This window comes from Bombus affinis, chromosome 4, assembly GCF_024516045.1.
Source record: "Bombus affinis isolate iyBomAffi1 chromosome 4, iyBomAffi1.2, whole genome shotgun sequence".
In the NCBI taxonomy this organism is placed as follows: domain Eukaryota; kingdom Metazoa; phylum Arthropoda; class Insecta; order Hymenoptera; family Apidae; genus Bombus; species Bombus affinis.
The window spans coordinates 17,354,964-17,381,848 of record NC_066347.1 but is presented as its reverse complement, the minus strand read 5'-3'; the positions used below and the strand labels follow the sequence as shown (position 1 = coordinate 17,381,848).

The 26,885-nt window shown below is 37.3% G+C and overlaps 2 protein-coding genes and 1 long non-coding RNA gene across 7 annotated transcripts in view; 1 reads left to right on the top strand and 2 right to left on the bottom strand.

Annotated features, from left to right (window-relative positions):
* LOC126915514 (lachesin-like) overlaps positions 1 to 26,885 on the bottom strand; it is a 478,988-nt gene that overhangs the window by 14,629 nt on the left and 437,474 nt on the right. For 4 of the 5 annotated variants that reach the window (XM_050720255.1, XM_050720252.1, XM_050720253.1 and 1 more), the window contains exons 5-6: positions 12,386 to 12,513; positions 341 to 509 (exon numbers count right to left, since the gene is read on the bottom strand). In XM_050720255.1, coding sequence (XP_050576212.1) covers positions 341 to 509; positions 12,386 to 12,513 — 297 coding nt within the window. Of the gene's footprint in view, positions 1 to 332; positions 510 to 12,385; positions 12,514 to 26,885 lie in introns of those variants that run through there. The other variant, XM_050720257.1, reaches the window with a different exon arrangement.
* The window catches only part of LOC126915511 (myelin expression factor 2-like), an 86,066-nt gene that overhangs the window by 35,116 nt on the left and 24,065 nt on the right, over positions 1 to 26,885 (top strand). The gene's annotated exons all lie outside the window — the stretch shown is intronic.
* Positions 12,996 to 13,332, bottom strand: LOC126915530 (uncharacterized). Its single transcript, XR_007710229.1, has 2 exons — positions 13,208 to 13,332; positions 12,996 to 13,121 (listed from the first exon to the last, which is right to left on the bottom strand). It is a non-coding gene; the product is annotated as an uncharacterized LOC126915530 (long non-coding RNA).

Here is a 26,885-nt window from a genome sequence, read left to right as displayed (position 1 = left end):
AACCGAAGCAATGAATTCATTAATTAAACGTGTGTGTCGAAAGCAGATCTCCCGTTCTCTGTTTGAAACTCTTTCTCTCCCTCTTTCCTATTCTTCGTTTGACGTTCATCAATTTTAAATTAATAATCCGGGCAAGCTCGCCTTCGTGCTCCCTCGCTGTTAATCCGCCTGGCGAAAGAAATTCGAGAAAACGAAGCCGTTTATTAATTTAGGTCCTGCTTAAGAGTCGGATCCCCACTAACGAACCGATGTAAAAAGCCATTTACGAGCACCGTCGCTGTTTAGATTTGATAACGAGCCGGGTAAAGTGACGGCCCGTAATTAAGTCGAAATTACTCACCATTGAGTACGTGAACGGTGATCGATTTTGATTGAGCGTTGCTGGGATTACAGGTGTACCGGCCAGAGTCCGATGGCTTTGCTTCCTGCACCAGTAGAAAACTCTTGGTGATGTCACCCTTTTCCGTGACCACGGATACGCCGCCTCTGGTCGGGTCGTAGGTGATTATCTGCAACAATGATCAAAAAGGGAGCTTTGAGTCGAGCAACGTTGAAAAGTCGAATCGTACTCTGAAACGAGGAGAACGCGAAACGAAGGACGATCGGAGACCACCAACGTGGCAACTTCCTCCCTTTTATTCGAGGGCTGAAAGTTGGAACTGTTGGTCGAGGAACGTGGGAGATAAGCTTTTGGGAACTACGTCGGAACGTCTGTTGTCATTGAACGAAGGTTGATACGAAGGAGCAGGGAAAAATTCTCGCTGTCCTCTCTCTCTCTCTCTCTCTCTCTCTCTCTCTCTGTCTCTGTGATTTATTTCTTTACGTTGTTGGAAGTTGCTAAACGAGAAGAGATTGTATTATTGTAGAAAATACGAATAGAAAAATGTCTCTGCTTTCCTCTGCCGAGGAACTTGATAAATTAAGAGCAGTTTGGAATCTACATTTGTTTGAAAGCTTTTCATTTTCATCGTTTGTTTCGAAACGGATATATTTTTTGAGAATTATAGACTTTTTATGATTGAAAGGAAGTAACGGGTTTAACGATAGACTATTTCTTTAATAGACCGTTATTTGATACTACGGGTTTCAGTGCTGTTCAATAAACGCATTGTTGGATACTGTAACATTGTGACGTGTCAGATCGATCGTGATCTTCACAGGATCATCGTCAAACCCTGCAATATTAATGTATCTTTCTATACGGGGTATTTCAGAAATATAAATCAATCAAGTACAGACTAACATTGAACTAAAAATACGAAAGTTGAATGTCAACCTGTCAACCTGTCAATCTCCTCTATACGCACCAATGGTCTCTCTAGGATTTCAATAAAATGTCAAGTACTTTCATCGGAAACTCCATCATCAAATAAACACTTTTGCTCTGTACTTACACACTTAAACATCTTTTACCGTGAAAGATTGGTCTCGCTGTTTTCCTCAGACGTGTAGTCAGCGAATTTCTACAACAGTAACGATATTGCAGTTTCTTGTTACGAAACTTCTCGACTCATCGTACTTTTATTCTCTGCGCTGAAAATTCGCCCTGGTCGTCACGATTTCGCTTAGATTTCCACGTCCTCCTTCTCGAGCGTTTGTGCACATAGATTCAGAAAGGCTAACACGGAGCACCGTCCGAACTTGCACCGGTACACAGTACCAGAGCCCTGGAAACGTTCTGTTTATCCTGCGCCTGTTCCACTCGACGTTCCTCGCGAGTGTCTCTTTAACAGGGGTCGTGAGGGTCGATGCTCGCTGCTGAGGGAGCTAGAAGCGGTGCCGGTGTCGTCAGAGCCGAGACGGATTTCTAAATAAATGATCTGCAGCTCGAGCCTTCGGTGCACTGCTCTTACGTGCCATCTTAAGACCATCTTCAGGGAGGACATCTTTCGCGAAATTTCTTGAAACTCGCTTTCTCGAATTTCTTTTTTCCTCGTGGCTGTCCCCATCACCTTCAAAGTTTCTCGTAAATAAACGGAAAAAGCGCCTCGAGTGCGTGCACGATGGTTTTTCACGTTAATGCTTGTCACGTTGATGTTCTGCTGTGAGACGATCATGAACAATATTTATTATCAGATACGTTAAAAATACCGATGATATTTTCCTTTAAAAGCTAGAAATCCTAGCAATAGCATTATTAAAATGAACTAAGAGTTGGTTAATAAGCAATAGGAATGTACATTGCTTTATTAATATTTGTCGTACAGAATTTGTATCTGATAACATGTACGACCCTAGAACACGTTTGCCATATCATATATCGTATATCGTTTCTAATTGAAAAATTTTTCTATAGACAAAGAACAGAGGATGCGATTCATTATAATATATTTAAAATGTACATATTTAAAAATAGGACTTTGTACCACAACCCAGTTCAAATGTTTCAATTATTCATGTGAAATTAAAAGAAAAGTTTAAGTAATTCAAAGCGTTCAAATGTAACAAAATTATTAATATCTCATCCATATGCAATGGCATAAGATACAATTAAAAACATGTTGAGTTAAAATATATTAAATAAGTGTTTTACATGATCCATTATCTGTTGTACGTTTGAGAACACGACCTCTCCTGGGTTGTTCAAAATATAATCAATCGGACGAGAAAGTTGCAACCCACGAACTTGATAAGCCGTGCTCTCTTCCTGCCATTCTGTTATCTACGTCCGCGATGTAACGCAGAATAATATGCGAAACTTTCACTGGGAAGTACACGGTTAATCCGAGTCTCGTGTATGACGAGCTAATAACGGATGCATCCGTTCCATCCTTTCGTTCGTGTTCAACGCGACCGAGCATATACGCGGCCAAACTTTTGTACCAGTGAAATTTGAAATTTCAAGTTGCATTGATATCATGTCACAGAAAAATCAGTCGTCAAATTCTTCAATTATTTTCACGCGTCTATCACAATTGTTTTGCTATCGGTATCATTTAACGCGTCATGTTTTTGACGTTTTATTAAACGATTTATTTTTTAGTATCAATTTTCGTACATGTGAGTTGTATCGAACATTTTTAGATATACGCAGAGCAGGAGAAAATAATTATCGTTTTATGCGCGCAACGAAATTTCGACGTGGTTAGTGTCCTGTACCCCTTTGAGCAACTAAAGCCCTTCGCAAGCTTAAACCTCTTAAAAATTTCTAATAATCCTCTTAGCGACAAAATAAGCTATTAACAACACGGATGGTAAGCTCTTAATTAGAAAAGTCCTGTACCAGGGTCGTTAAAACGTAGCTATAAAATCCGCTTCCTAATTTTCTGTACAATGGGATACCGCACACCCCAATTACAGTCGACCTACCTCAAAATCAGGACCTTCTACTTTTTTTTACTGCTCACCACGACCACTTACCTACCTTCGTAGTACCGCACTTTTCCTCTACTTCATCTTCCTGGACGCTTGGTTTAGTATTAAATCACCCAATCACTCTACTCTCTATGCTCTCTTTTTAAAAATCACCAACATTGATCCTTCTCTGATATTTGAATGAGTGCAAATGTTTCTTTTAATATAGAAATTCCCGTTTTAAATCAATTATGTCGCATTGTTCGTTTCGATTACCTGTTATTAATTCGATCAGTTCACGGTTATGACAGTATCAATAATCGTGTTTTAAATAAATATCAGGGGATTGAGAATATCATCATGTCACACAATCGTTGCAATATATCACGATTATATCGATTCCTTCTTTTTAACGCGATATTTGTATAAATATTGTTCGATATTAATCTCTCTGCGCTTTAATTCACATTCTTCTCGTAATTATTTTTTTGGAACCATGGATTTGTGGAAGATAATAGAAAATAATATTATATATTATTAAAAACAAACGATCATATGGCTGGACATAAATGAAGGTACAAGATAATAAAGAGAAATCTCTAAAATAAATGTAAATTTACGTACCTGGCTAACACTTAAAAAATACTCTCTTTTTGCATTTTAAAAATTCTTCTCGTTGAAGATACGTACAATAGCCTGAAGCAGGAGCGTGAAAAAATTTGTGAAGAAAACGCGATACAACGTAGGTATCCGAGCAATGTTCACTTTCTTAAAACAACGTAAAGAATCTCCCTTACCTTTAGCTACTGGAGATATCTACCAACATTTTCCTGTTCATCGTGGCGAGCTACCAGTCCGAATTCGACTTCGTCAAAAACAAGACGACGAAGAATGTTCGAGTGGACTCGATTTTCAAAGACCAAATAAAAACGACGTCGAAAAGTTGACGAGGAAGACGAGCACAGGATAACGACCGATCCGATGAACGAGAAAATCAGAATTTTACTGTTTCAGGATTGCGGATCGCCAGATTTCCGCGATCTTCATTCGATGTCAGCGAACAGAACGGTGCAGTTCAACGAACTAGATAATTTCACTGCATCGTGGAGCTCGTAATTTGAAGAAGTTTTAAGCGCGTGCCGGGCGATAGTTCTACATGGTCTTGAAAAGAGGAAATGGAAATGGAAGGAAACGAGAAGGGAGTCTCGTCAGCCTCATTACGTGATCATAGGAGAAATCGGCATCCCATGAGAATCTTCGGCAACTGGATGGAACATCTTGGACTCAATGGTCCATTGGAATGGTTTCCACCCAGCACGTTACTACTTTTGTCTTATCAGTCTTCTCCTGTACCCCGATAACGACTCCCTTGTCCCCAGATTCTTTCCTTCTTTCTCCGTCCTGTCATTTCCCCCCTCAACTTATATCGCCTTTTCTCGCCTTTCTCGAGTTCGCTTTTTTCTTTTTCCCCACCCCGACCCGATCTTAATTTATCTACTTCATTTAAATCGATAGCCTTTCAGCTTTGATTGAATCCTCCAGGATCACTCGAACGGTTCTCTTTATTACGTGAAATCGCTTTAGAACGTTGGAGACCGTGCTACTCCGGGTTCAATTTATCGTGATGGATACTATGCGCGAAATTAAAGTTATTCCTTTGGGCAACGACCAAGTGAAAAATGTTTTAACACGGAATCAGCCAATTGCATAGGCGATAGACAATCTTTATTTTTGTATCTCTCTTTACGTTTAACTGATTTTATTTTGAGACTATAGCGATAGTACCTATATCGAATTGTTAAAATTCATTTCGCTTTTTTCTTTTTACGTTTAGAAACTTTCTCAGCTTCCTTTTCTAGAATTTGATTTTTTATAAATAGAATTCGGCTGAACTGCAATATAAAAGCGGAAATATAAGAAATCTAGAGCTACGAGTTTCCTTAAGCAGCAGAATTATTTATTTTCGCACCACGAAATCCGGCGATACACTTGCTGCGAACGTATAAATGGCAAAAACAGGTGGTTACCTTGTCATGGCCAGCATTTCCCAGAAACCCGTCTCATTTCCTACGAAACATATTTTCCAATTCGAAGTCAGCGATATTCTTGTTCCTTGGTCCAATTGTTTCCTCATTTGTTGAGATCGGGCAGAGATAGCCATCTGCTGTTGCACCCGTAAGATTGCCTTTTATTTTGCGATTTCTCGCCAGCTCCAAGCCAACTCGTTCGAATGTACACGTCAGAAGGAAAAAATAAAATGTTTTTGAAGAATCTCGTTGTCGCTAATTTCTCATCAGTTTAGAAGTCTTTATTAACACTGGTTTTATACTTATATTCTTGCAAAATTTCTTACTTTACTCCCAGAATGTTTTAGCAATAACACAGATATAGAAATACTCTCAAAATTTTCTAACCGTATTACAAATAATGAATGAAATAAAATGCATATAAACCTGTTACAGTTATTTATCCAATCTCTACAGTTGGAACTAAAATTAAATATATATAACAAATTATAAATTACAAACTTCTATGGCTCGTTAATATTTGGCACTTTTCGTACCAATTTCTTTATTCTTATTCTATTCGGTTTAATCGGATTCGATACGTAATAATTCGCTTCGACATCCAAAATCGTTAAACAAGCGTTGGGCAGCTAATTTTCTGTGTCTTAATCACGTTTAGTTCGTTACCATTTTCCAAGTTTCGCCATTTCTCGCGCGAAGTAGTCGTTATTTTACGTGGCCGGGCGTATGACGCGTCATTGTGCCCCGTTTTTCTCAGAGAGAAGCGAAAGTTCGCGTTACACGGTAGCGAGTACAAAGGCGATGAAATGTGTCCACCTTTATTTGCCGCGGCCGATGCCGGGAAATAGCGCGTTTTTCGTAGCAAGTCACGCATGAAGGTAACACGAGCTTTCGACATCCCCCCTCGAGGACAGGTTCCGAGCTTTTTGTAGACATCCGAGCCTGAAATTGTATCCGACAGGTAAACAGTTGTACATAAAGCGGGCTGTCGTCGACTGTGTTGGTGTGCGTCGCGCGGGAGACCATTTTCGTTCGTGTTGGTGCGTGTGAGGTGCAAATAACGTTGCTTTGAAACTGCGCTGTCACAGGACAAACATTCTCCCTTTCCTTTTTTTTTCTTTTCGTCCCTTTTTTTCTACCCCTTTCTCTCTCCTACATCTAGTGTCGTGTAAATAAGTGTTGGTGGAAGATAAAGAAGAAAAATCGAGCAAGCGAGACAAGTTGCTGCACTTGTCGACGTTCTTTGTACGCGTGCGCGAGAACCTCCGTTTAAAACTACAAAGGGTAAAGAATTTGGATTTCGTTAAAGTTTGCAGCTTCGATATGCAAATGTTTATAAATACCTGGATACATTATCGCAAAAGTATTCTTCGAGAGGGTGCAATTTTATCGTAGGTTTAGGGAAAAGAGGATTCACAGTTATACTATTTTTGGTATACTGTAAATATTATGGCAGAAATTTAGCTTTTGAAATGTAATATGCAGTAACAAAATTGACATTCTTTAGAAAATTGTTCAACTTGTGGAATTATTTTGTCGTATGAGAAGCTCTTTATTACCAGGTTGTTTAATTTTCTAAAGCTACGTAAAGAAGATCGGTAACATTATCCCAAAACAAATACACACAGGATATATTTATAATTTAATCTCGTTTACGATAGCTGGTACAACTTCCTTTCGATTGATTCTACTTATTTGAATGTGAGTTCTTATTATTCGAATAAGAAATTGTAGATAGCGAAAAGAGGAATGTGAGTTCATATTACGTGAACAATTTATCGATGATCTCAAATAAATGGAGTTCTAAATAAGAATCGAATTAGAAAGATCTGAGAAGTTTTGGTCAATTGGTCAAATCAGCAAATAAAAGTTACAAATCGAAATCGAAGGAAATCGAACTTTCATTGCATTTGTCGAAGTTTCGTCAAGTTAGTCACAGCAAGGTAATGGAACTTAGACGATTAACAAAAATCGATTACAACAAGCAGGAAGTTTGCATTACTTGGTGGATCAACGTGATCGTTTGCTATTCGTTAGAATGGACTGGCTTGTAATCTTGTTTCTAAAATACTTTTTTTTATCAATTTGAGAGCAAAGACATTAAATTTAATGAAATTTTTTATCAATGACAATCTACATCGATAAGATGAAAATTGTCCCTAAGCGTAAGGGTTGAAATTATGCTGTTTTAATCTTTTGTGGATTACTATCCGAGTAAATATAGTTTTTGTTTTTAATTATTGAACTTAAAGCGTTCTTAGTTTTAACACTGGACCGATCGAGTGAAAATGGCCCATTAACAAACTGCCAGTTGATGCTTTCCCTATAAATGCAATTATTCACAGCCTTTAGATCTCAAGGAAATCTTTCAGTTTAGAACATACTTTCTTTAGTGAATATTTTAATTCTAATCTACTATTAAATGCAGGTACATTATGCAGTGGATTTTGTTAGATTTTATCGTTCTGACTAATCTTTCGTTACATTTTAATTGGAATTTTTTTTCGATATATTGGAAAGATAATTTTCAAAATATCGAATGATTCATCAAACGATTAGACTTTGAGAAACACAGCGTTTTGACACAATTGAAGAAAGAATAAGAATGCAAGGGATTAAACCGTGTCGATCAAGATCAGTTTACAGTAGCCGCTATCGTGAACGAATTGAGAGTTACAAATCCGGGGAATGTGCTTTTATTTCTATCGTCGTAATACCGTGAAAACCGATTTGGCATCGTCTTTGCCTTGCCGTTTTGGCGACCGTCCACGATCGCCACATAAATAAGACGCGATATTATATCTCGTTTAACCACTTCCTAACAGGATTTCATTCGGGTAAACCGATTAGAACCACCAAATCAATTGATACATCTGCGGTAATAAAAGTTAGCATGAGTTCTCACCTCGTTTCGTCAATTATCGTTCATAAAACGCGTATATCTGATACAATAATGAAATAACGAGGTAGAAAAAATGTTTATAATGTTGATGACGTTCCTCGATTAATTTTTCATTCTATTTCTTCAATACAATAAAGCCATTTAAAAAGTTCGTTTTGACGAAGCGAAAACTATGTTTCGATATTTAGATTAGTAAATTTGCTGATGTGAAATCGGAAATCATTAATGGAGACATGTTCTGATCTTTATCGTCCTGTTCCGATGACGTGCTCGCTAGACTGATCTAGAAAATCGCCTAATGCAATGTAATCAGACAAATCAGTAAATATCGTTCTGTTCATACAAAATATCTACGAACGGGAAATTAAGAGGAAATAAAACAGTCGATTTCGATCTTTCCTGTTTTTCTTTAATTTTATTATTGATTTGAAATAAGCTTCTCAATGAAGTAGAAAAGCACGAACAAATATGTGCTCTTGATCGCTACTGCTATTTCGTTGTAAATAGCAGGTAATAAAGCTTTGTAATTATATTCCTTTGACTCTTTCTTTTTTTAAATGCTACTTCACTTTGAAATATTTCTCCTATCTTCTTTGTAACAAATTCGCTCAGAGAACACATATATAGTAACTAAAATGCGTAAGCACATTGATATTTTCATTTTGGATATTTACAAATGTGTATTATAAGATTAACTGATAATTCATTTAATTCATTTGATTGAATGTTTGCTTTTGATCGTTGCCCCACATCTATTGATAACAAATTATCAAGGAGAGTTGTACCATATGTTCAAAAAGCCGGAAATTAACCCCTAAACTGTAAAGGTGGGTAATTCATGCCCGAGCTATTTCAATCGGATTGAGTTCCTCGCAATGTAGGAGGCAGGAAGCTTTTTTCCCCCGCCTAAAAGGAATTATTTGATAAAAATTTTATGATAACGCTAATCTAGGACGTTTGAAGATGTTACGTGAGTTTTTTTTTTATTTTTAACAGGTATTTCCACTGAAAAACGTATCGGACATGAAAGACCAACGTTTACAGTTTGAGGATACCGTAAAATCTGTTTAAGGATTAATTGTCAGGAACTGAAGATCAACGTCAAGCGTGTTTTAATCTTATTCACTGATAAGTACAGTTACCTGTGTTATACACAAGAGTCAGCAAGAGAGAGAGAGAGAGAGAGAGAGAGAACAAATTAATATTAACATCAAAAATTAGTTGAAACATTAATAGTGATTGGTATCGAAACGTGTATTCCGAATAGTCGATCATTTAATTAATTAACAACGTACGTACGCAATTTCGTGTATGTTAATTTACATGTGAATTTACATATCAATTTACATTTATTTATTTTTACATAGTAGATTGCGTCAATTGAATCACAAAGTAACAATGAAATTTCATATGTGTTGCGTTATTTCATCTCAAATATACAATACTGTTTGATTAATTATTACAGTTCGTTACGTCCGAAAGACCCGTAACACGTGTCATCACCATTTTAGGAGAGCATCCTAATTTTTCTCATTTAAGGTCGTCGATCAATAATCATTTCTCCATTATCCCTTTTAATCAAGCCGAACAAACAGCCAATGCTCGAGTTACCGTTGATGAACACATGGCAATCGCAAAGAAAAAGGGGGAAAAAAGAGAAGAGAAAAGAGAAAGCTAGGAACAACATCGAGGTACCGATAGCTGACCAGGGAAAATAGACTTTAGACCAACGTTCGAAAGATACACGAGATACGTCTGCTTTCGTCGTACTCGAGTGAAAAGGCAACCGACAAATTGTTAAGTCAATTTAATTGCGACCAGCTCGGTCTTTTCTATTTACAAACGCACAGGCACAGTGTTCACTCAGTGAGATTGAGCGAGAGAGAGAGAGAGAGAGAGAGAGAGAGAGAGAGAGAAAGAAAGAAACACGCGAAACGAATAGCTGATGCTCGACATAGAGAGGACAAATCCGCAAGTACACGCGGCAAACCGGGAGAAAACACGTTCGTCTCTCGCACGTGGATAGAACAGAGAGACGCAGTCTCGAAATTCAATCGAAATCAAAGGGACGAGGTTTATTGAAGCGTATGGGGAAAGCCCAGCGAGCTCTGATGATTCCTTGCGGTTGGAAAATGTTTCGCGTCGCGGATCGATCGATCCATCGATCTTATCATCGAAGGATTGCAATTTCGCCTTAGTTCACCTCTGGGGACGATGCGTGTTTCCTTCCTTATCGGTTTGTATTCCTGCGCGACGTGTTGCGAAACTCCCCAAGAATCGTTTCCCTGTGAAACTCCATCTCCTCGTCTCTCTCTGCTGTACGGGAAAGCATTGCATTTGCGCCAGATCGTGACTTTGACGAGCGCCATTTCGCGTTTTCTCGTTTTGCTACGACTTTGTAAGATTTATGGACTCCGTATCGAGGGGTCTAAGGTGGATATCTAAGATGGTTAAGAAAGTTAAGGGTAATCTCGTCGATCTACGTAACATTGAACTTTCCATTCTTCTATTTTTGGATGGAAAGTAGATTATAATTCTTCTGTTCGAAATCGTAAGATTAATCAGTATGATTTTAAGGGGAAACCCGATATTTATACGAATATAGAAATTCTAGAAATTCTATAAATACGAATAATAGATGCTCGTTACAATTAGCGTTACCAGCGTCGCAGATTAGCTCAGTTCGTTGTCCTGTGTTCAGTTCCAGGTTGTTTGAACTGCACGTCTAAGTCGCAATGCCATGGAATTCATCTTGAGGCTCGCTGTACCTGTTCGTAGTCGCGCTAGGGAATTCCAAGGGCGTTGGTCAGACTTAATGGGCCTAATGGTGTTTCCCATGCGCCGTTATTAGTCGCGCCTCCACTGACAATTTAGTAGTTACTAACGTCACGATTATCAAAATTTATCGGTGTTTCGTTCGCTCGAATGCTCGACGTTGGTTTACGTCCGTTCCTTTACGCTGTTACGTGCTTTGCTATACTATATGGCAAGTGCTCGGAAAAGATATTCCCGACAAGGGCTAAATCTCGTATTTAAGTGAAACTCTGATTATGATTAATTTTTATGATGCTGCTGTGTGCTTTACGGTAATTGTTTACCCTACGAGAAATTTTCTCATACTGGAGATTATATGTGGTGAAAGAAGAACGTGGAAATGCAAGGAACACTTAGGTGGTATTTATGAGAGAATATTTAGATTCGGTAAACTTAGATAAAAATAGAACATGGAAATTTTAAAAGATGTTGAGGTATTTTATAAAGATACGTTGAGAATTCAATAGCCTCAGGGATACAGGCTGTATTTATACACTGTAACAATCAAACTGCTAAGATTAAAATTAAAGTAAATCTTATTACATACTGCTTGCAATGTATAATAATCTATAGTAATTTCTGATGTTTGTTGTAAAAAGAGATCTATTCGACTGTTAGATCATTCATTAATATTAAGCTGTTAATCGGGGGAAAACGAGTTAACTCGTCGCATGAATTTGTTATTCTGGACATAATAATTTCTTTATTTAGGAATTTCCTACATTTTTACCGACCTAATTTACATTCATGTGTCATTAATAATTTCTCATTTTCTAATTATAAAATTATTTCTTCCTTGTTAACGGATATTTACACTTACACACACTATTATTAAATTACAGATTAAGTATCCTTCATGGTAGATTCACTTTTATCACAGATCTGTTTTACCTCAATTACTGAAGTTAGTATATATCGATCATTCACATTCTGCGTAACTCGATAGAGGATAGTGAAAAAATCGCGCGGAAGCGAAGTAATTTTAAGCGAAAGACGGATGACGAATTTCGAAGCAACTTCAGTCAAGCGGAAACGTTGAATTCACTTGCTGCTTTCAGCAGAGTACAGAATGTACATAAGTTTCAAGACATCAGGCAGCAGCGAAGCGCCAAGAACTATCGTCATCAATTATACTTGTATAAAGTTGATACGTACTGGCATAAACTATCTCGATTGTAAAGTACAGTTTCACGATGCTTTTCGTACTTACATTTATGTATTTACGCATTAGAAACGTTTCGTTATTCTCTGCTATTCTCGAAGAAAATTATTAGATATGAGAAAGTTATTGGATATTTTCTCCTATTGTCGTGTTCATATAATTTTCGAATTTTTAATCGATACTTACGGCGTTGTTATGATTCCAAAATATGTAGGCTGGCGGCTCTGGACTTAGGAGAACCACGCACGTCAGATTGATCGTGCTACCTCGATTGATGTATAGGTCTGGTGCGCCCAGGATTTCAGTTTTTGGTACTGAAAAATAAAGTGACAAAATTATTTTTAACTGTTAATTCTCGTATGATTGTTATATAAAGTTTCTTTATAAAAATATTACAAATACGATGAATTTTTCAATAATTCTCATTTTACTCAGAATCCGTTTAGTAGCTTTATAAAATTCAAACGACAAAATAAACCCTACGAAAGATCATGCTATTTAATATAAATAAGTAGCAATAACAGTTAAGGAAAGAATAATTTCTCTTTATATCCTTTATCGCAAAAATTCATGCCATTATTTCAAGCACAAAGTACTACAAAAATGAACAAAGAGTAAAGTGGTTGCAGGTAAAAGCAAGACTCTTTCTTCCTCGAAAAGACGATGCATTGGCTGTTAGTAGCGCAATCTTACTAGCGCAAAACACACGAATTATATTTCCGGCGAACTTTTCCATCTTGCAATAATATCTCTTATTATCCTTAGTTCTTTTTAATGTCCGCTATAAGTTACATACTACATCCGTTTAACACGCAGGCTCGTACTTCTTTGACATTTTGTATTATGCTTAGCCATAATCCTTCATGAGTATCCAGGCTTTTGTCTATACGTCAAAACTTGCGTTCTACACCCCAGTTCACAACTACGGGAACGTGAGAAGCAGGATAAATTGCATCGTCATTCTTTAATCAGTTCATTCAACTAAGATTTAGAAGACATAGTTCTAACCTCCTTCTGACCTCAAGGAACTTTATCCCTGGCATTTTTCTCGGCAATATAGATTAGCAGTAGAGAAGCACCACTGTTTCGTTCAATGTTATTAATTATGCTTTTTATACACCTAAAAGTTATCTACGAGAGAAAGAATTTTCTCTATAAACGTATGTGCTATTATCTTAAATACAATAGAGCAATAGCATTCCTCTGAAGTCAAAATATTGCGAGCAATTGTATTTATGAGGTTCAGTATTTACCAATTTGTTAATGGACCATCTTGTCCCTGTTTGTTATTTTCCCGTATATTTCGCCTATTCAATGAACCAGCTTAGCTTTTCTGGTTGACGAGAAACGAAATGAGCCGTTTGAGACGTTATTTATCGTGCCAGAAACTGCTAGCTGCACGAACGCCGCGGTATTTATGGTCAATTCGGTTTCCGAATTTATTTTGTATCCTTCTCGTTGAACTAAAAGAGCCACGCGGCTAACTTGGCCCTTGTATCCGGCCCGAAAGAGCACTTTGAGGTGGCTCGTACAGAATATCCGTTCTCGCGTACTGTCGTGTACTGTCAAAGAGAAAAAGGGACCCGGAAAGAGTGATCTGTGTGGCTAGTGCAAGCGTGACAAAGACGGTATATAGGAAAAGAGAATGTAAAGGGAAAAAGAGAGATCGAGGAAGGAGAAAAGGTTCGATGAACGATTAAAATCTGGGTATTAGTATGAAAGGAAGGCAGTCAATCAAAATTTGGAGGGGAAGGATGTTTCGATCAGGATGAACGAATTTAAATTGTTGTGTAAAAGCGGTGCGTATACAGTGTGCACGTGTGGGCGAATATTGCCAGAGAAAGATAGGAAACTGAAGAGAGGTCACTGGGTATAGATCGATGTGAATATTTTCCAGACGGTCTCCTCTTGGAGGATTGACCGAAATAACCGGGCACCGTACTTTACGGCTTTGTGCACCAGATGATACCAGAGTCGACGTTTATATCTCTGGCGATAACCTTTCGCTCTGCTTTCTTGCTTTGATCGGTACTGCGTCCTTTTGCTTGTCTTTCGAATACGTCCTATCCCTTAGCTTTGTTTCTTGTCTTCACCCATCTCTATACCTTTCTTCGTAAGTACTAGGAAACCTGCTGGTCTCGTACAAAACACGATGATTTACGTGGATTGTCAAGGAAACGATTAATCGATTTGAAATACGTAGGAACATTAGTAAAAGTTATTCGTAAAAGTTGCAGGGAAGTAAGGAATTAATGAGTATACTGACACTTACAATTTATATACCCTGTACATACGTATGTACGTCCGTCACGATAGGAACATGGACAATAATAATCACGTCGCGTCGATTCGATGGAAATCGTTCTTGTCGCAACAAATTCTCCTTATAAACATTTTTACGTGCCCATTTTACTTGAAACACAGGACTATTATTCCTGGTCCATGGTTCTCGCTATTCTAGAGAGGCTCTGGCATCATTCTTCAAACATGTCACCCGGTGCTTGCACGTAATTTGGTAATTTCCTCTTTCGTAAATGGACCCTTCACTAGGATGTGCTGCTTTGTCGAATTGCTTCTTGAGGTAAAGGTTCGCTTGATATTCGCTTGTAATTGCATCCGCTTCGTTTTTAGCAACATTCATATGTTAAATTTACTTTTACTCTTGTTAGAATGCCTTATTGAGCACAACAAATTAAGATTAGAGGGAAAAAGTATGATCAATGCTATTCTACTGATCTTTTGGTTTTGGTTTTATTCGGTGATCTCGGATATTCGATATCTCAGAGAGGATTGAGTTTAATATTTTCAGTGTAAATAACCCTCGAGAGAAACCCATAACCAGATCTAATGAAAAGACAATTTTGATATTCAAATCATTGGATTTTAAAATTGTCCTCATATGTAAAAGCAGAAATATGATGTATCGTGTCCTTTCTCTGTGATCTTCATACAAGAGAAGTTTGATAACCTACAACCAGTGCTCCTCCATTTCCATTCTTCTGCTTTGTTGTAATTTCACATTCTATCTAGAGATTTTCTCTAAGTTGAACTTTTACTCAATATACCCACGAGAAGATCGTTTATCTGGTTTATAACAAAAACTGGACACGTTCATCGTGATTTAAAGAGAATACCTTTGAATCGAACATTGTTCGACATTGTACGTCGTTTTTATCGTCGAGAGATTCGCTCGTTTCTCTTTTCTGTTTTGTCATCGTTTAAGCTTTCGTATTGCAAAAGGAAATCGAACCAGCATTCGCACACGTTGAAACGCATGGAAGTTATTTGTATTCCGGGATAGTTTGAAATATTATATTTCTGCAATACGATACGTTGCTCGAAACAATTCAATAATTACTTATTCCATAAAGAAAATTATTTAAACGCAGTGATAAATCATTTTTTATAAACTTAAGAAATAATACGTTTCAAGAATAAACTTAAGAAATAATAATACATTTCGTTTCTATACTTTATTATAATTAGTAGCCATTTATCGAGTATGTATATCTACTTATAATAAATAATGATGGTTTAAATTACAAAGTAATCGCCGTGTAACTAAAGAACGTGTATCTATGCAAATTCGTATTTTTGTGAGCAGAACTTAAAGAATCAAACTTCAGCAAACATTTGTTTCATTCACTAAATATTATGACGACTAGCATAATTCGGTTATTTTTTACATATACTTGCATATCATTTGAATTTTGTGTATTTTTGTAGCTCTTGAATTTCCATATAAATGCACAAACATCCGTACAAAGATCCCCGGTGCTCATTTACTTTAATGTGATCACGTTGCAATATTCTACCAATGATCGTAACGTTAGTTTGTTACAACACAAAATGCCGATCGTAGATTACACAGCTATTATAAAAGTTTCGACTCGTAAAAGAGCTCCAAGAATACTGATTTAAAACGAACATCTCGAATGGTTAGCTCGATTCTCAGAATCAATTCGAACTGCCCGAAATTCCTTCGACCGTGTACAATTATTCCATTCATTCGCCTAGAATTTCTCAATTATTCTTCATTATCGAGGATACGCTCGGATTCGGAAAAGGAATAAGACCGAAAGTAAAAAAATAGAAAGAAGAGAAAATTATAGATAAAGGTTTTTCTACTTGATTTTTGCCCCCTACCCGTTTCTCGCTGGCTGATTCTCACTCTCGTCCGGTCCGGTTGACTCGCGTCCTATTTCGGTTACAGATTTTTCTCTCCTTTCATTTTTGCTCGGCATTTTCCTCTACGAGATGATCGAGGCCATGGCAAAAGCCGAGCACCGCCGCCTATAGGTCGATCGATATCAGGAATATACGCGAAGCGCTTTAACGTAGGTTAACCGCAGATGAAAGCAGAACTGGCTGGACGACGACGCCGCGGCGTCCGCGCGGACTCAAATCACGTATTGGCTCTCCAATACGGTTTCAGCCTTGTACTTTCCAAAAGGTGTGCCCACATCCCGTCCAAATTCTAATTAGTGACCACGAGTGCTTTCAGTGGAGCGAACTGTACGTCTGATCTCTCTGATCTGTCTTTTAACTTGTTAGAAAGCTGAAACACCTAGGAACTTATTGGTGGCCGGCAAGTTTTCCATGTCAAAGGAGCTTTTATGAGCTAGCACGTTATTATTGTTCATGGAAATTCATCAGTTTGCATGGTTTTGTTGTTCCTGTTTGAGGAGTATGGCAAAGATAAATATAGTTATCCTCTTGAAATAATGTAAAGATAATTTCAAGAAAATGAGTAGGATTGAACGAAAAGTATAATTATATTCGGATTGCGGATGTTCGTGAAGATGTACACTTTTATACAAATATTACAGATTCGTTTTATCTTTTAAGTATTATAACGTACGTGCAAAACTTTGGATATTTTGTATATCTAATTATTTCCAATTAAATATTCTTCCATCCTTAGAGAAGATCTCAAGCGTGAGCAAAATTTGAAAGAATTTCCATGATTTTTTCAATTTTTTAAGGTCTTTCCGTTTATTGAAATGAGAAGAAAATCACTCAAGTTTGAGTAAAAGAAAACAAATTCTTACCTGTACGATTTCCCGTCTTAATTTTGTGTTTAAAGACTTTTTGAAACGTTAAGAGCCTTTTCGTTGGTTGAAACGAGAGCAACACTGAGGTATAAAAATTCGAGGACCGTAAATGGGTTAAATTTTCCATAAATACATAAACATAGGGAATTTCTTCAATTATAGTTTGAATTTCAAGTGAACAAGAGTATCCTTTGTTATGCTTCACTAATATTTATCCTCGAGGTAGCATCAAACGAATATTTAACGGTACGTAGGTAAATAAAATTTGTATTCAGCTATAAGTATCAATCCTCGCATTATTAAAATGAAATAGGATACAGGATGAAACGATAGTTGACTGTCCACAGATCGTCCGTTTCTAAATTAATTTCCTGAAACAAGATAAGGGAAGAGGAGCAGATTGTCGATCAAAAAACTTTGAACGTTGCTCGATCGATTTATCGTCCGTTCTGTATCCTTGATCCCCGGTACCGTACGGTGGAACGCTTTTGTACTTACGGCTGCTATTTGTTGAGGAGTCCACATAGCGTACTTGCACGCTTCGTTGTTGACACTCGACCTAAATAAAGCACCGTTCACAATGACGCGATACCTATATCCTTGTTTCGCGCGAACACCCTTTCTGGCTGTCACATGGTAGAAAGACCGGACATGGTCAGTGACAGAGACAAAGCGATAAGCATAGAAGAAGAGGGAACGAGAGGGATAGGATCGAATCGTAGCAATTGACGATTGTCCAATTGACGATTGTCCTTTGGACTAGACGGTAAATTGCGTTAGACGATTCTCAAACGATGTACATGCCTGCCCTGAATACGGCCATTCGTTCGAAATACAGGCTGATTTCCAACGAAATAGAAACTCCAGATATACGACCGAGAAGGACTTCGGAAAATATGACTTTCGGAGCTAAATAAGCGTAGCAATCGCAGACAAAGGAGATTTTTTTCCTGATGTTACCTGTCGATGTTTGTCCGACCATTTTGAGAACTTGTGGATGTGATGGATAATTCTTATGATTTGTAGTACATGTGTCGCGCTATCAGGTTAATCGAATAGAAAGACTACTTACGGAAGATACTTGCTGCTGTTTAATTATTCATCTAGTATTATATTAATTTTGTCTATGTAAAACGGTTACAGTAACGTTATCTAATATATATTATATTATCGTCGTACACGTTAAATTAATATCGAGTCTGTTTTATCTACTAAACGATAGGCAAACGATCGACAATCACGCAGGATCTCTGCAAGTGATGCAATTAATCACAGTAATTAATTTCGCCATGTTATGCTGCACCGTTTTTTTCATTTTTTCGATCTGTAAATTGCTTATTGTGTTTATTATTTCGCATGTTTGCCGTTTGTCGTTACCTTTATCATAATCAGAACTCTGGAATTTCGTTTGATTAATTGTGTTTAGCGGTTTATTTTGTACACGAACGGGCTGTTTGAAATTGCTATTTAACATTTTGACGAGACTCGTTTTCACGAAGGAAATAGGAATTTTAAACGGCAATAATTTAAGCAAATAAAAAGACGTGAAATATAAAACGCAAGAAAGAGAGTAACGTAAGAGAAGAATTTTGAATGAACATAATCATGGATTCCATAACGAATACTTTATCAATTTTAAAGTCAAAGAACTTTTTCAACAGTAGTTTTACTTGCATTTTTGAACAACATTCGGGCACGTAGTGATATGGCACAATTTGCACGTAGTGATATGTGTCTCGTCGACAATGCGTTAACTTATGTGTACGAATTATTTTACTCTTTTTCACTCTACTTTATTTTATACTCATTTTCATATCGTTGGTATCTACGATTTATTTTCGTACCGAAACATTCTTATTTTTAGTGTTTCTCTCTTTTTTCGCGAATCGACCATTGACCTTACGCGTGTGGTTATATCTCATTGTAAAAATGCTATCGTAAAAAGCCTGAGAAAGATCTTATAATTTGAAATTATTTTTATCAGTACTTCTTTTATGAACTCAAATTTTATAATATCATCAATTCGCTTATAGCTCTGATAAGTAAAATCTAATCACATAATCGATAAATATTTTCCTCCTAAATTTACATAAAATTCAAATAATGCCCATAGTAATCGATAATAGAATTCTATTAAATTCGAAAGAAATTGTAACTGTACGATCACGAGTTCATGAAACGAACTTCTAAAACCGGTGGAACATGATTTCTCAGAAGAACAGGATGCTCGTTCGACTATGTCTAATACGAAAACTTTCGGCATCTTCGATGCGATTCATAGGACGAAATCGCTTTAAAATAGTTCTTGGGAATATCGCGGCAACCAAAGTAGGAAACATTCGTGACAACTCGGTATGAATAAAATTTATTAGTCGAGGTGTATTCACAACATGACGCTGGATTTTCTTTTCCGAACATTTGAAACATAGTTGGAACTCCGTTTCGATTTGATAAAAGTGGGTCAGCGAGATTTCCTCTTTCTACAGAGGGTGGAACGACGTGGTTTGGACAAAAACGCAGGATGTAAATCGCTATTCTTCCTTCTCTTTGCTTCTGTCGATTCGAGTGACATCCCTGAACTGACAAATCAGTTCGCGAAGTCGTGAGTTTACATTCGAGAATTGCGAACGTTCGTTTACTGGTAGCGAAGCATTGCACGCGAGCAGGTGGAACAGCATCGAAAAGAACGACGTCAGTCGGTTGGCCGTGGCGTGAACGGAATGTAAACCGGACCGTTTTCGATTTCTCTCCTCACCTTTTGTTTGCGTTTGCGGTCTGGTGGATAGAGCGGCGAAAAAGGAGCAAATTTTCGCATCTTTTTCACCATTCCCATCGAACTTCTCTGTCATTTCTATTTATTTCTCTTGGTACCTCCCCTTAGAACTATCGAATGGTTAATTTTCTTTTATTTACGGTTCATTTCGTGTTGTGAGTTTCGTCTGTGACTATTAGAATAAAAGTAGGCTCTTTTTTTAATTTTAAGTAATTTGGAGCATCGAGGATTTTAACAATGTAGAATTTGTCGATAGTCCATAAATAGAGAACACAGTTGGATTAATTTTCTATAAACTAATCGTAATTTCTGGAGCTTAGAAACCAGTTACATTGTGTATGGAACACGCATTTATGAATTTATGGAATTTATTTATGATAATCTTCTTCTGATAGTGGTAAGTAGAAAGAGATAAAGTTCTAGAATAAAGTGGTTACTTAATTGGGTGGTTAACTGTTGAATTTAACATTGTAAGAAACTAGTCACGATACGAGTATATTGATATAAGATCTGGAATTAAAATAACATGCACTTGTTATTCCATGAACTGCATTTTAAATTAGAAAACAAACCCATCCGTTCATTTTCGAAATAATACATCAAATTTATCAATCCATTAGTATCACTATAAACCTGATTCTTCCGTTGCACTAATTAATTCTAATACAAAGTCATCCTGGAATTATTATACTGTTTCTCTTTCATCCCCAAGAGATTGCATCGTCACGAACAGTTTCTTAACTTCTCGAGTGTGCTTTACTATTCCAGATTATACGCTGATTTCACGGGAGGACGTAAAATTTCATTTGACGAGAAGTATTCCAAAGTCGGAGATATTTGACTCTGATAAATATTACGACTGCAAATTCGACAAACTTTTCAGTTCGTTTTCCAGATAAGACCCTTTAAAAGAAGAATACTCGTACAGAGGTAGGTTTCGTTCGGTATTGGTCCTCGCGTGAATCGAATACGGAAAAGGGGTAGTTTCGAGCCATGTAGCTGGAGAAAACGGTCGAAGAACTTTCGAAACTTTTTTATACGTCAACTTTTCCCGTTTCGGCGTGTCATTTGCACGGGCTACCTTTTTTCATTCGTTACCAAAAACAGAGAATGCAGCCGCGGGGGAGGAAACAAATTTCGTTTTCCAACAAAATCGGGACCAGAGATGGAATGGCTCGATACTCGATACGCTTCGCGATCAACCGCTGGAAAGTATCGATTTTGCGAAGGACCATTGGTCAATATTTCGAATAAGCAAACGCGATTTAATTCTACGAAGTTCAGTGTAGATTTACATCATAATTCTTCGCTGAAAAACTACTATTTTATTGTTTGCTTTTCCGGTCTTGTGCCACTCGGGTATTTTTAATTAAATCCTATTACTCAGAATGGAGAAACGTGCTTTAATTAGAGAAAACGCTGCAAACGTTTATAGGATGTTCTAGAACGTGTGAACATTATTTTATGGGCAAATCGAGGCACGGAAGCAACGAAATATCGCATAAACATGCATATTTGTCTTACATTATCCTGTTTCAAAATTACAAGTATTTCTTGTATTTTCGCAATTCTTTTTCGAGATTACGTTATACGATTTCTTTATCCTTTTTGCTGATTTTACTGTTTTTCAATGAATTTAATTAAAATACACGTTTGAGATATTTCATTAAAAAATCCTCGTTCTAGGATCACTAATAAAATTATAAAAGTTACACGGTTAATACTTCGTACGTTATGTATAATATTTTATGAATTTCTTTGCTCTATTGATAAAAATACTAAGAATACATATTCTAATGGACTTCGGTGATTTTTCACGTTATCATACATACAACGAGAGTCATTAAACTACCGTGGAAAATCGTCTGTAGCTCTGAGACAGGGTCAGAGTACCAATAAACAGACTGAAGGTTTATCCGAACTTTTGGTATATTCGTTTCACCCATGAGAATATGCACACGTGTTTTGAAATACCCCGTAGGCTTGTAAAACAAGTAACGAAACGTTCTCCTTTTTGGAGGAAGAGGTAACAGAAAGTTTTTATAAAATCCGCAATGTCAAGCGCGGTTGGAAAATAAGAATGATGTCTCTTACCATCAGGTCATTCCATAAGTTCGTGCCGACTTTTGCGTATACATTTCATGTGTCGATTTATAAACATACGGCGATAAGGGACCAATGCACTTGAAAAATGGGAACAAGTTGTACAACGAGAGGGGCGTTACATTTTTTCATGAAACTGAAAGGTATGTAAACAATCTTAACATATATAACCGCTCGAAAAACGGAACAAAGTTATGGGATGACCTAATATATCGCAACTGCGTTAAACAATACTTTGTTTTCCGATTTATTCCCAATCACGCGTTAAACCGCTATCTATATATGACGTATATATAACGTTGATCACATCTATCTTCCGAAGATTATAGCACAATCATCGGGTTTATCGTCGTTTCTTCTTAAACGATTCTAAAGAGCCTTGTTATCGTTCAGAATCGTTTGCAGTAAAGTTCGGCGGCCATAACTGGCTTTTACTATCACCCTAAGCAACAAGGAGAATCTTGAACTATGAAACTCGTCGAAGTGGGCGATAGGTATACACGGTGTCTCGAAATATGTGGAACTTACTCCAGGAATTGGATGTGCTTCTGAAAGCAATAAAGAAAGTTCACGTAAACGTACGAATATATTTGTGCTATTTCGTGAAACATAATCAATTCTATGTTCTTTGATACACAATAAAAGTCTATAGGATTATATAGTTGCGAGAAAAGAGGAAGTGAGCTGAATCTACGCGATTATTGAGATAATTGTAAATCGTTTAAGAATTATCATTTCGTTTTAAATATCAGATTAAGGTATTAAGAGAGAGAACATTACATAAATAGAGAATTAATATATTTAATTGTCATTATTTTGTCATAAAATATCATTTTTATATCCCTTGCATTTTGTCATCGTTATTTTAACAGTTCTAACGTTCGTGTCATTAATCCTTCTGTCGCATTTGTTCTTATTCGATTTTAATTCAAATTTTAAATGAATTTCTCTAAGATTTGCATTTAATTCCTTTTTCTCAATGATGTTAGGGGATCGTGGAGAACGTATAATTGTTAATTCATCATGCACCTAACGTAGTACCAGTCTCCTATAAAGAATGTTCGAAAATTTCAGGAGCATTGCGTTGTATAAATAGAACATTCCGATTGATTAATTGTTTTCTCAAATCAGTTTGAGATCAGAAGGTTTGCTGATACTGATGGACAGACTTATACGAACTTTTTTCATTGTTTTCAGCTACACAATCGATAATACCTGAAGTAAGCTCAACATATTACGGGATACCCTCGTATAGCTACGCCAATAGAACGACAAATTGAGTCATTCCATAACTTCGTGCGGTTTTTATCAGCAGGCCTCGCGCTATGTTCACTCGGTTTATCCCGCTGGCTAGCTCGCGCGGCCATTCATATCTCGTCCAACTTCTTATTACTTTTCCCTGGAAAATTTATCACATTCGTCGTGTTCCTGACTATCGTTCGCTTCGTTTCCTCCCCCTCCCCACCTCTTTGATTCCAAAAACACGCAAACAACCAGGAAATCCGGGCCTACGAACTTTGATCTCGATATTAACTTTATTCGTCACGAATCCGTGACTCCCATCCTTCTACACCATAAAACGTTTCGCTTGAGAAAATATTTGCTCGTACTTTTCGACCACCGCGAGGCAAAATATCTCTTCCTCGACGGACGGTTCCGTCTTGTAAAATTTACACGCGTGTACGTTACCGTGCAAGAGATCTGTTTTATTTCTTGCACGATGGTTTTAACTTAGAAAGTACGCGAGAATAACTTTCGCCGACGCGTACGAGACGGGGGATGAACGAATAATTAACACGTTCTTCGACGAAGCGTAGTATTAACTTGATCAGGCAACGTTTTGTTCGCAATTTGTTTTTCCCATGTTCTGAATTTTTACTTTACCGATGTCTCTGACTGTAGCATTCCGATTTTTAGCACTGCGTATACAGGTACCGAGTGGGTATTTTCTGGGTGACTATTTCAATTATTATTATTCTATTTGTATTATAAATTATACTCTGTAAATACATAAAAAAATAAGATTCTTTGAGAGCCTTTATAAAACACAATTACAACTAAAGTTTCCAACACAAGTTCTGCGAGAGTTATTATCAGTTCAAACGTAGTCGATATTAGAAACGTAGAATTATGAAAGTTACGATCCAACTTACTTGATTTAACATTTTGTCGTGTAAGCCCTTTCACCAGAAATCAATCGCGTAAATACGTCGCCAGCATTCACAGTATAATTCATGGATAGCCATCCAACAGGTCTGTGACCATCTTCTGTCCCATCAGCGTATTACACACTCTGTTTAGTCGAAATCATCGATATCAGAAAATTCACTTATCCGATGGGTGTCGAGTCTCGTTTCCGATAATCGATATTTCTGTCGTATTTCTCTGTACAATCCTTGCAGCGAAAGTTGTGAACGTCCGAGAATCTCTCTCGATACTTCGTGAAAGGCTAGAGACACGATCGGTCGTTTCACGTTCGAAAGACGATTTGGTTCTCGGTGGTTCGAGGCAGGGTTCGAGCATCCGCGCTTTCAAGGCGACAGCTCCCCACGGTCGACGGTTTTTCGCTTGGACGGCCAGAATTTTCAGCGCGGAGGGACACATCCTAGACGCTCCGCGGAGCGCGAACGATCGCGATGAAACGAAATTATATAGCCGCGTCGATATTCTCGAGCGTGCACAGCGGAGCGTGGTACGAGGCCTCGTGAAAACGCTAGGTGAAAATAGGTCTCGCAAACGTTTTTGTTCTTCCCGCCCTGTTAAATGTCCCTTGCTCGTTAAAAATAACATTCAAGCTTTGGCGCATTTCTGTACGGTGCGATGTGCCTAGTAAAAAATGCCCGATGAATCATCCCCTAATGCAAAATTGTGCTGGTTCTATCAAAGCTTTAGCAAATAAATTTCGCACGGGCTCGTAGGAAGATATTCGAATACTCGCGTAACTTTGTATTCAACATGTCATATACGTTATATAAAACGTTTTTTATGCCATACGATATGATATGATTATCATGTTCATATCGGTAAAGTTTGAAACAAATCGGAAAATGTATACGGACGTTACGAGATATCTACTGCAAACATATGTTTGTCACAAAAATTATAGAAAAATTTATTAAAAAAAGAGTCACGTTCATTTGCTTGGCTATTTAAAGTGACGAAGGCGACCGAAGTCTCGGACCTGGACATTTTGAAATTTGCTCGGCGACTGACTGAAACCTGCCATCAACGGTTCGATGTTGAATGTTTAGATTATCGGACCACCGAGAATACCGACACGGGTCCTCGAGAGAGGTTTTCACGTTTTATCGCCTACAATGTGATGGGACAAGACCACAGAATGTAGCGAAGAATAACATTTTCTATACGAATGTGTATACGAATCGTTATATTGAAGAATAAACGAACTTGTACAATTAAATTGTATAAATTAAGAATTTTACAAAGTCTTTAAAAACGTCGAAGCGATCGTAAAGGGCTTTTGCTTCTATTTTTTTGTTTATATCATCCTTGCAGATAGACTTATTAGAATCTGATCGTAACCGTTACGAACAGAAGAATGTAATTATGTATTTGAATCCCCAAAAAAACTAAAAAAAAAAATTTGAAAAAAGAAAACTATTTTAGTTTTTAACATTACCAAACTGCGATCGGACGATATTTCCTAAAAAATACGCTGCCCTGTTTGTACATAAATTGCGCAGAGAGTGCGACATGGTCGCTAAAATAACTTTAGTTTAACCGGTGCACACGAGTCAGCCGAAAAGCCATCGACATCCGAATCCGCAAAAATTTCACGAATTTTATGTTGCGCTAGATATGTCCCCGCTTCCTTTGTACCACATTTCGACGGTGTCAAAACGAGTGCAGCGGCAATAGAAAATAACAATTTCGTATCCACGATTCCTGCAGTCATAAAGCAATATGTCCAAGTTTTTCCAGACAGTCATGATATAACCCCCGTGAACAAAAGTTGTTGAATCCGTCGTGCGGATGATTTTTAAAATGAAGTTTCACCACGTTGAAGAATATTTCTGAACGACACAGTCGTCCTAAATTCACAGCAACGTCTACTGGAAAAGTTAACGTACGCCATTTGCTGCTGAAAGCCTGGTCATCATTTTCCTCTGACTCTGAAGTGACTCGTCGTTACTTCACCTCCCTATGCTTAACTCTCTTTCTTCGCCCGTTATGTTCTCACACGTTACGTTTTCGTTTATAGCTGTTTTCTCCTCCGACCATACCGCATCCAGCGGTTGTAAGTTGTACATTTTGCTTTCTGAGGGGAGCTATAACCCGAAGTTAACCGTAAAACCTCTAAGTTTTCCGTCGAATGGCTAACCCTCGGCTCGTCGAGCGCTCAACGAAACTTCAACCGTGTTTTGACCTTCGACCAGCAACGAAGACGTTTTCGAGAGGGAAAACTACGTTAGGCTTACGAGGGCTTGGATAAACCGAGGGTAGTACGTATGTAGTTGATACAGGACGATTTGTTCTTATTCTATGTGTATGCAATAGGTTACCTTAAAGGTAATATGATGTGTTTCTCATTTCCAAAGGTGTAGAAATATTTTTATAAGAAACAAAATTTGTATATTTAAGAAAGAGAGGATGATTATAAGAAGACACTTGTAAAAGACTATTTCTTAAGTGAAATTTAAGGGTAATTTTAATTAGAAGAATAATGTTTTAAATAGCAAGGTGACATGTAAATTTACGATATTTCCTACAGCTTAAATTTAATTTAATGTATTTT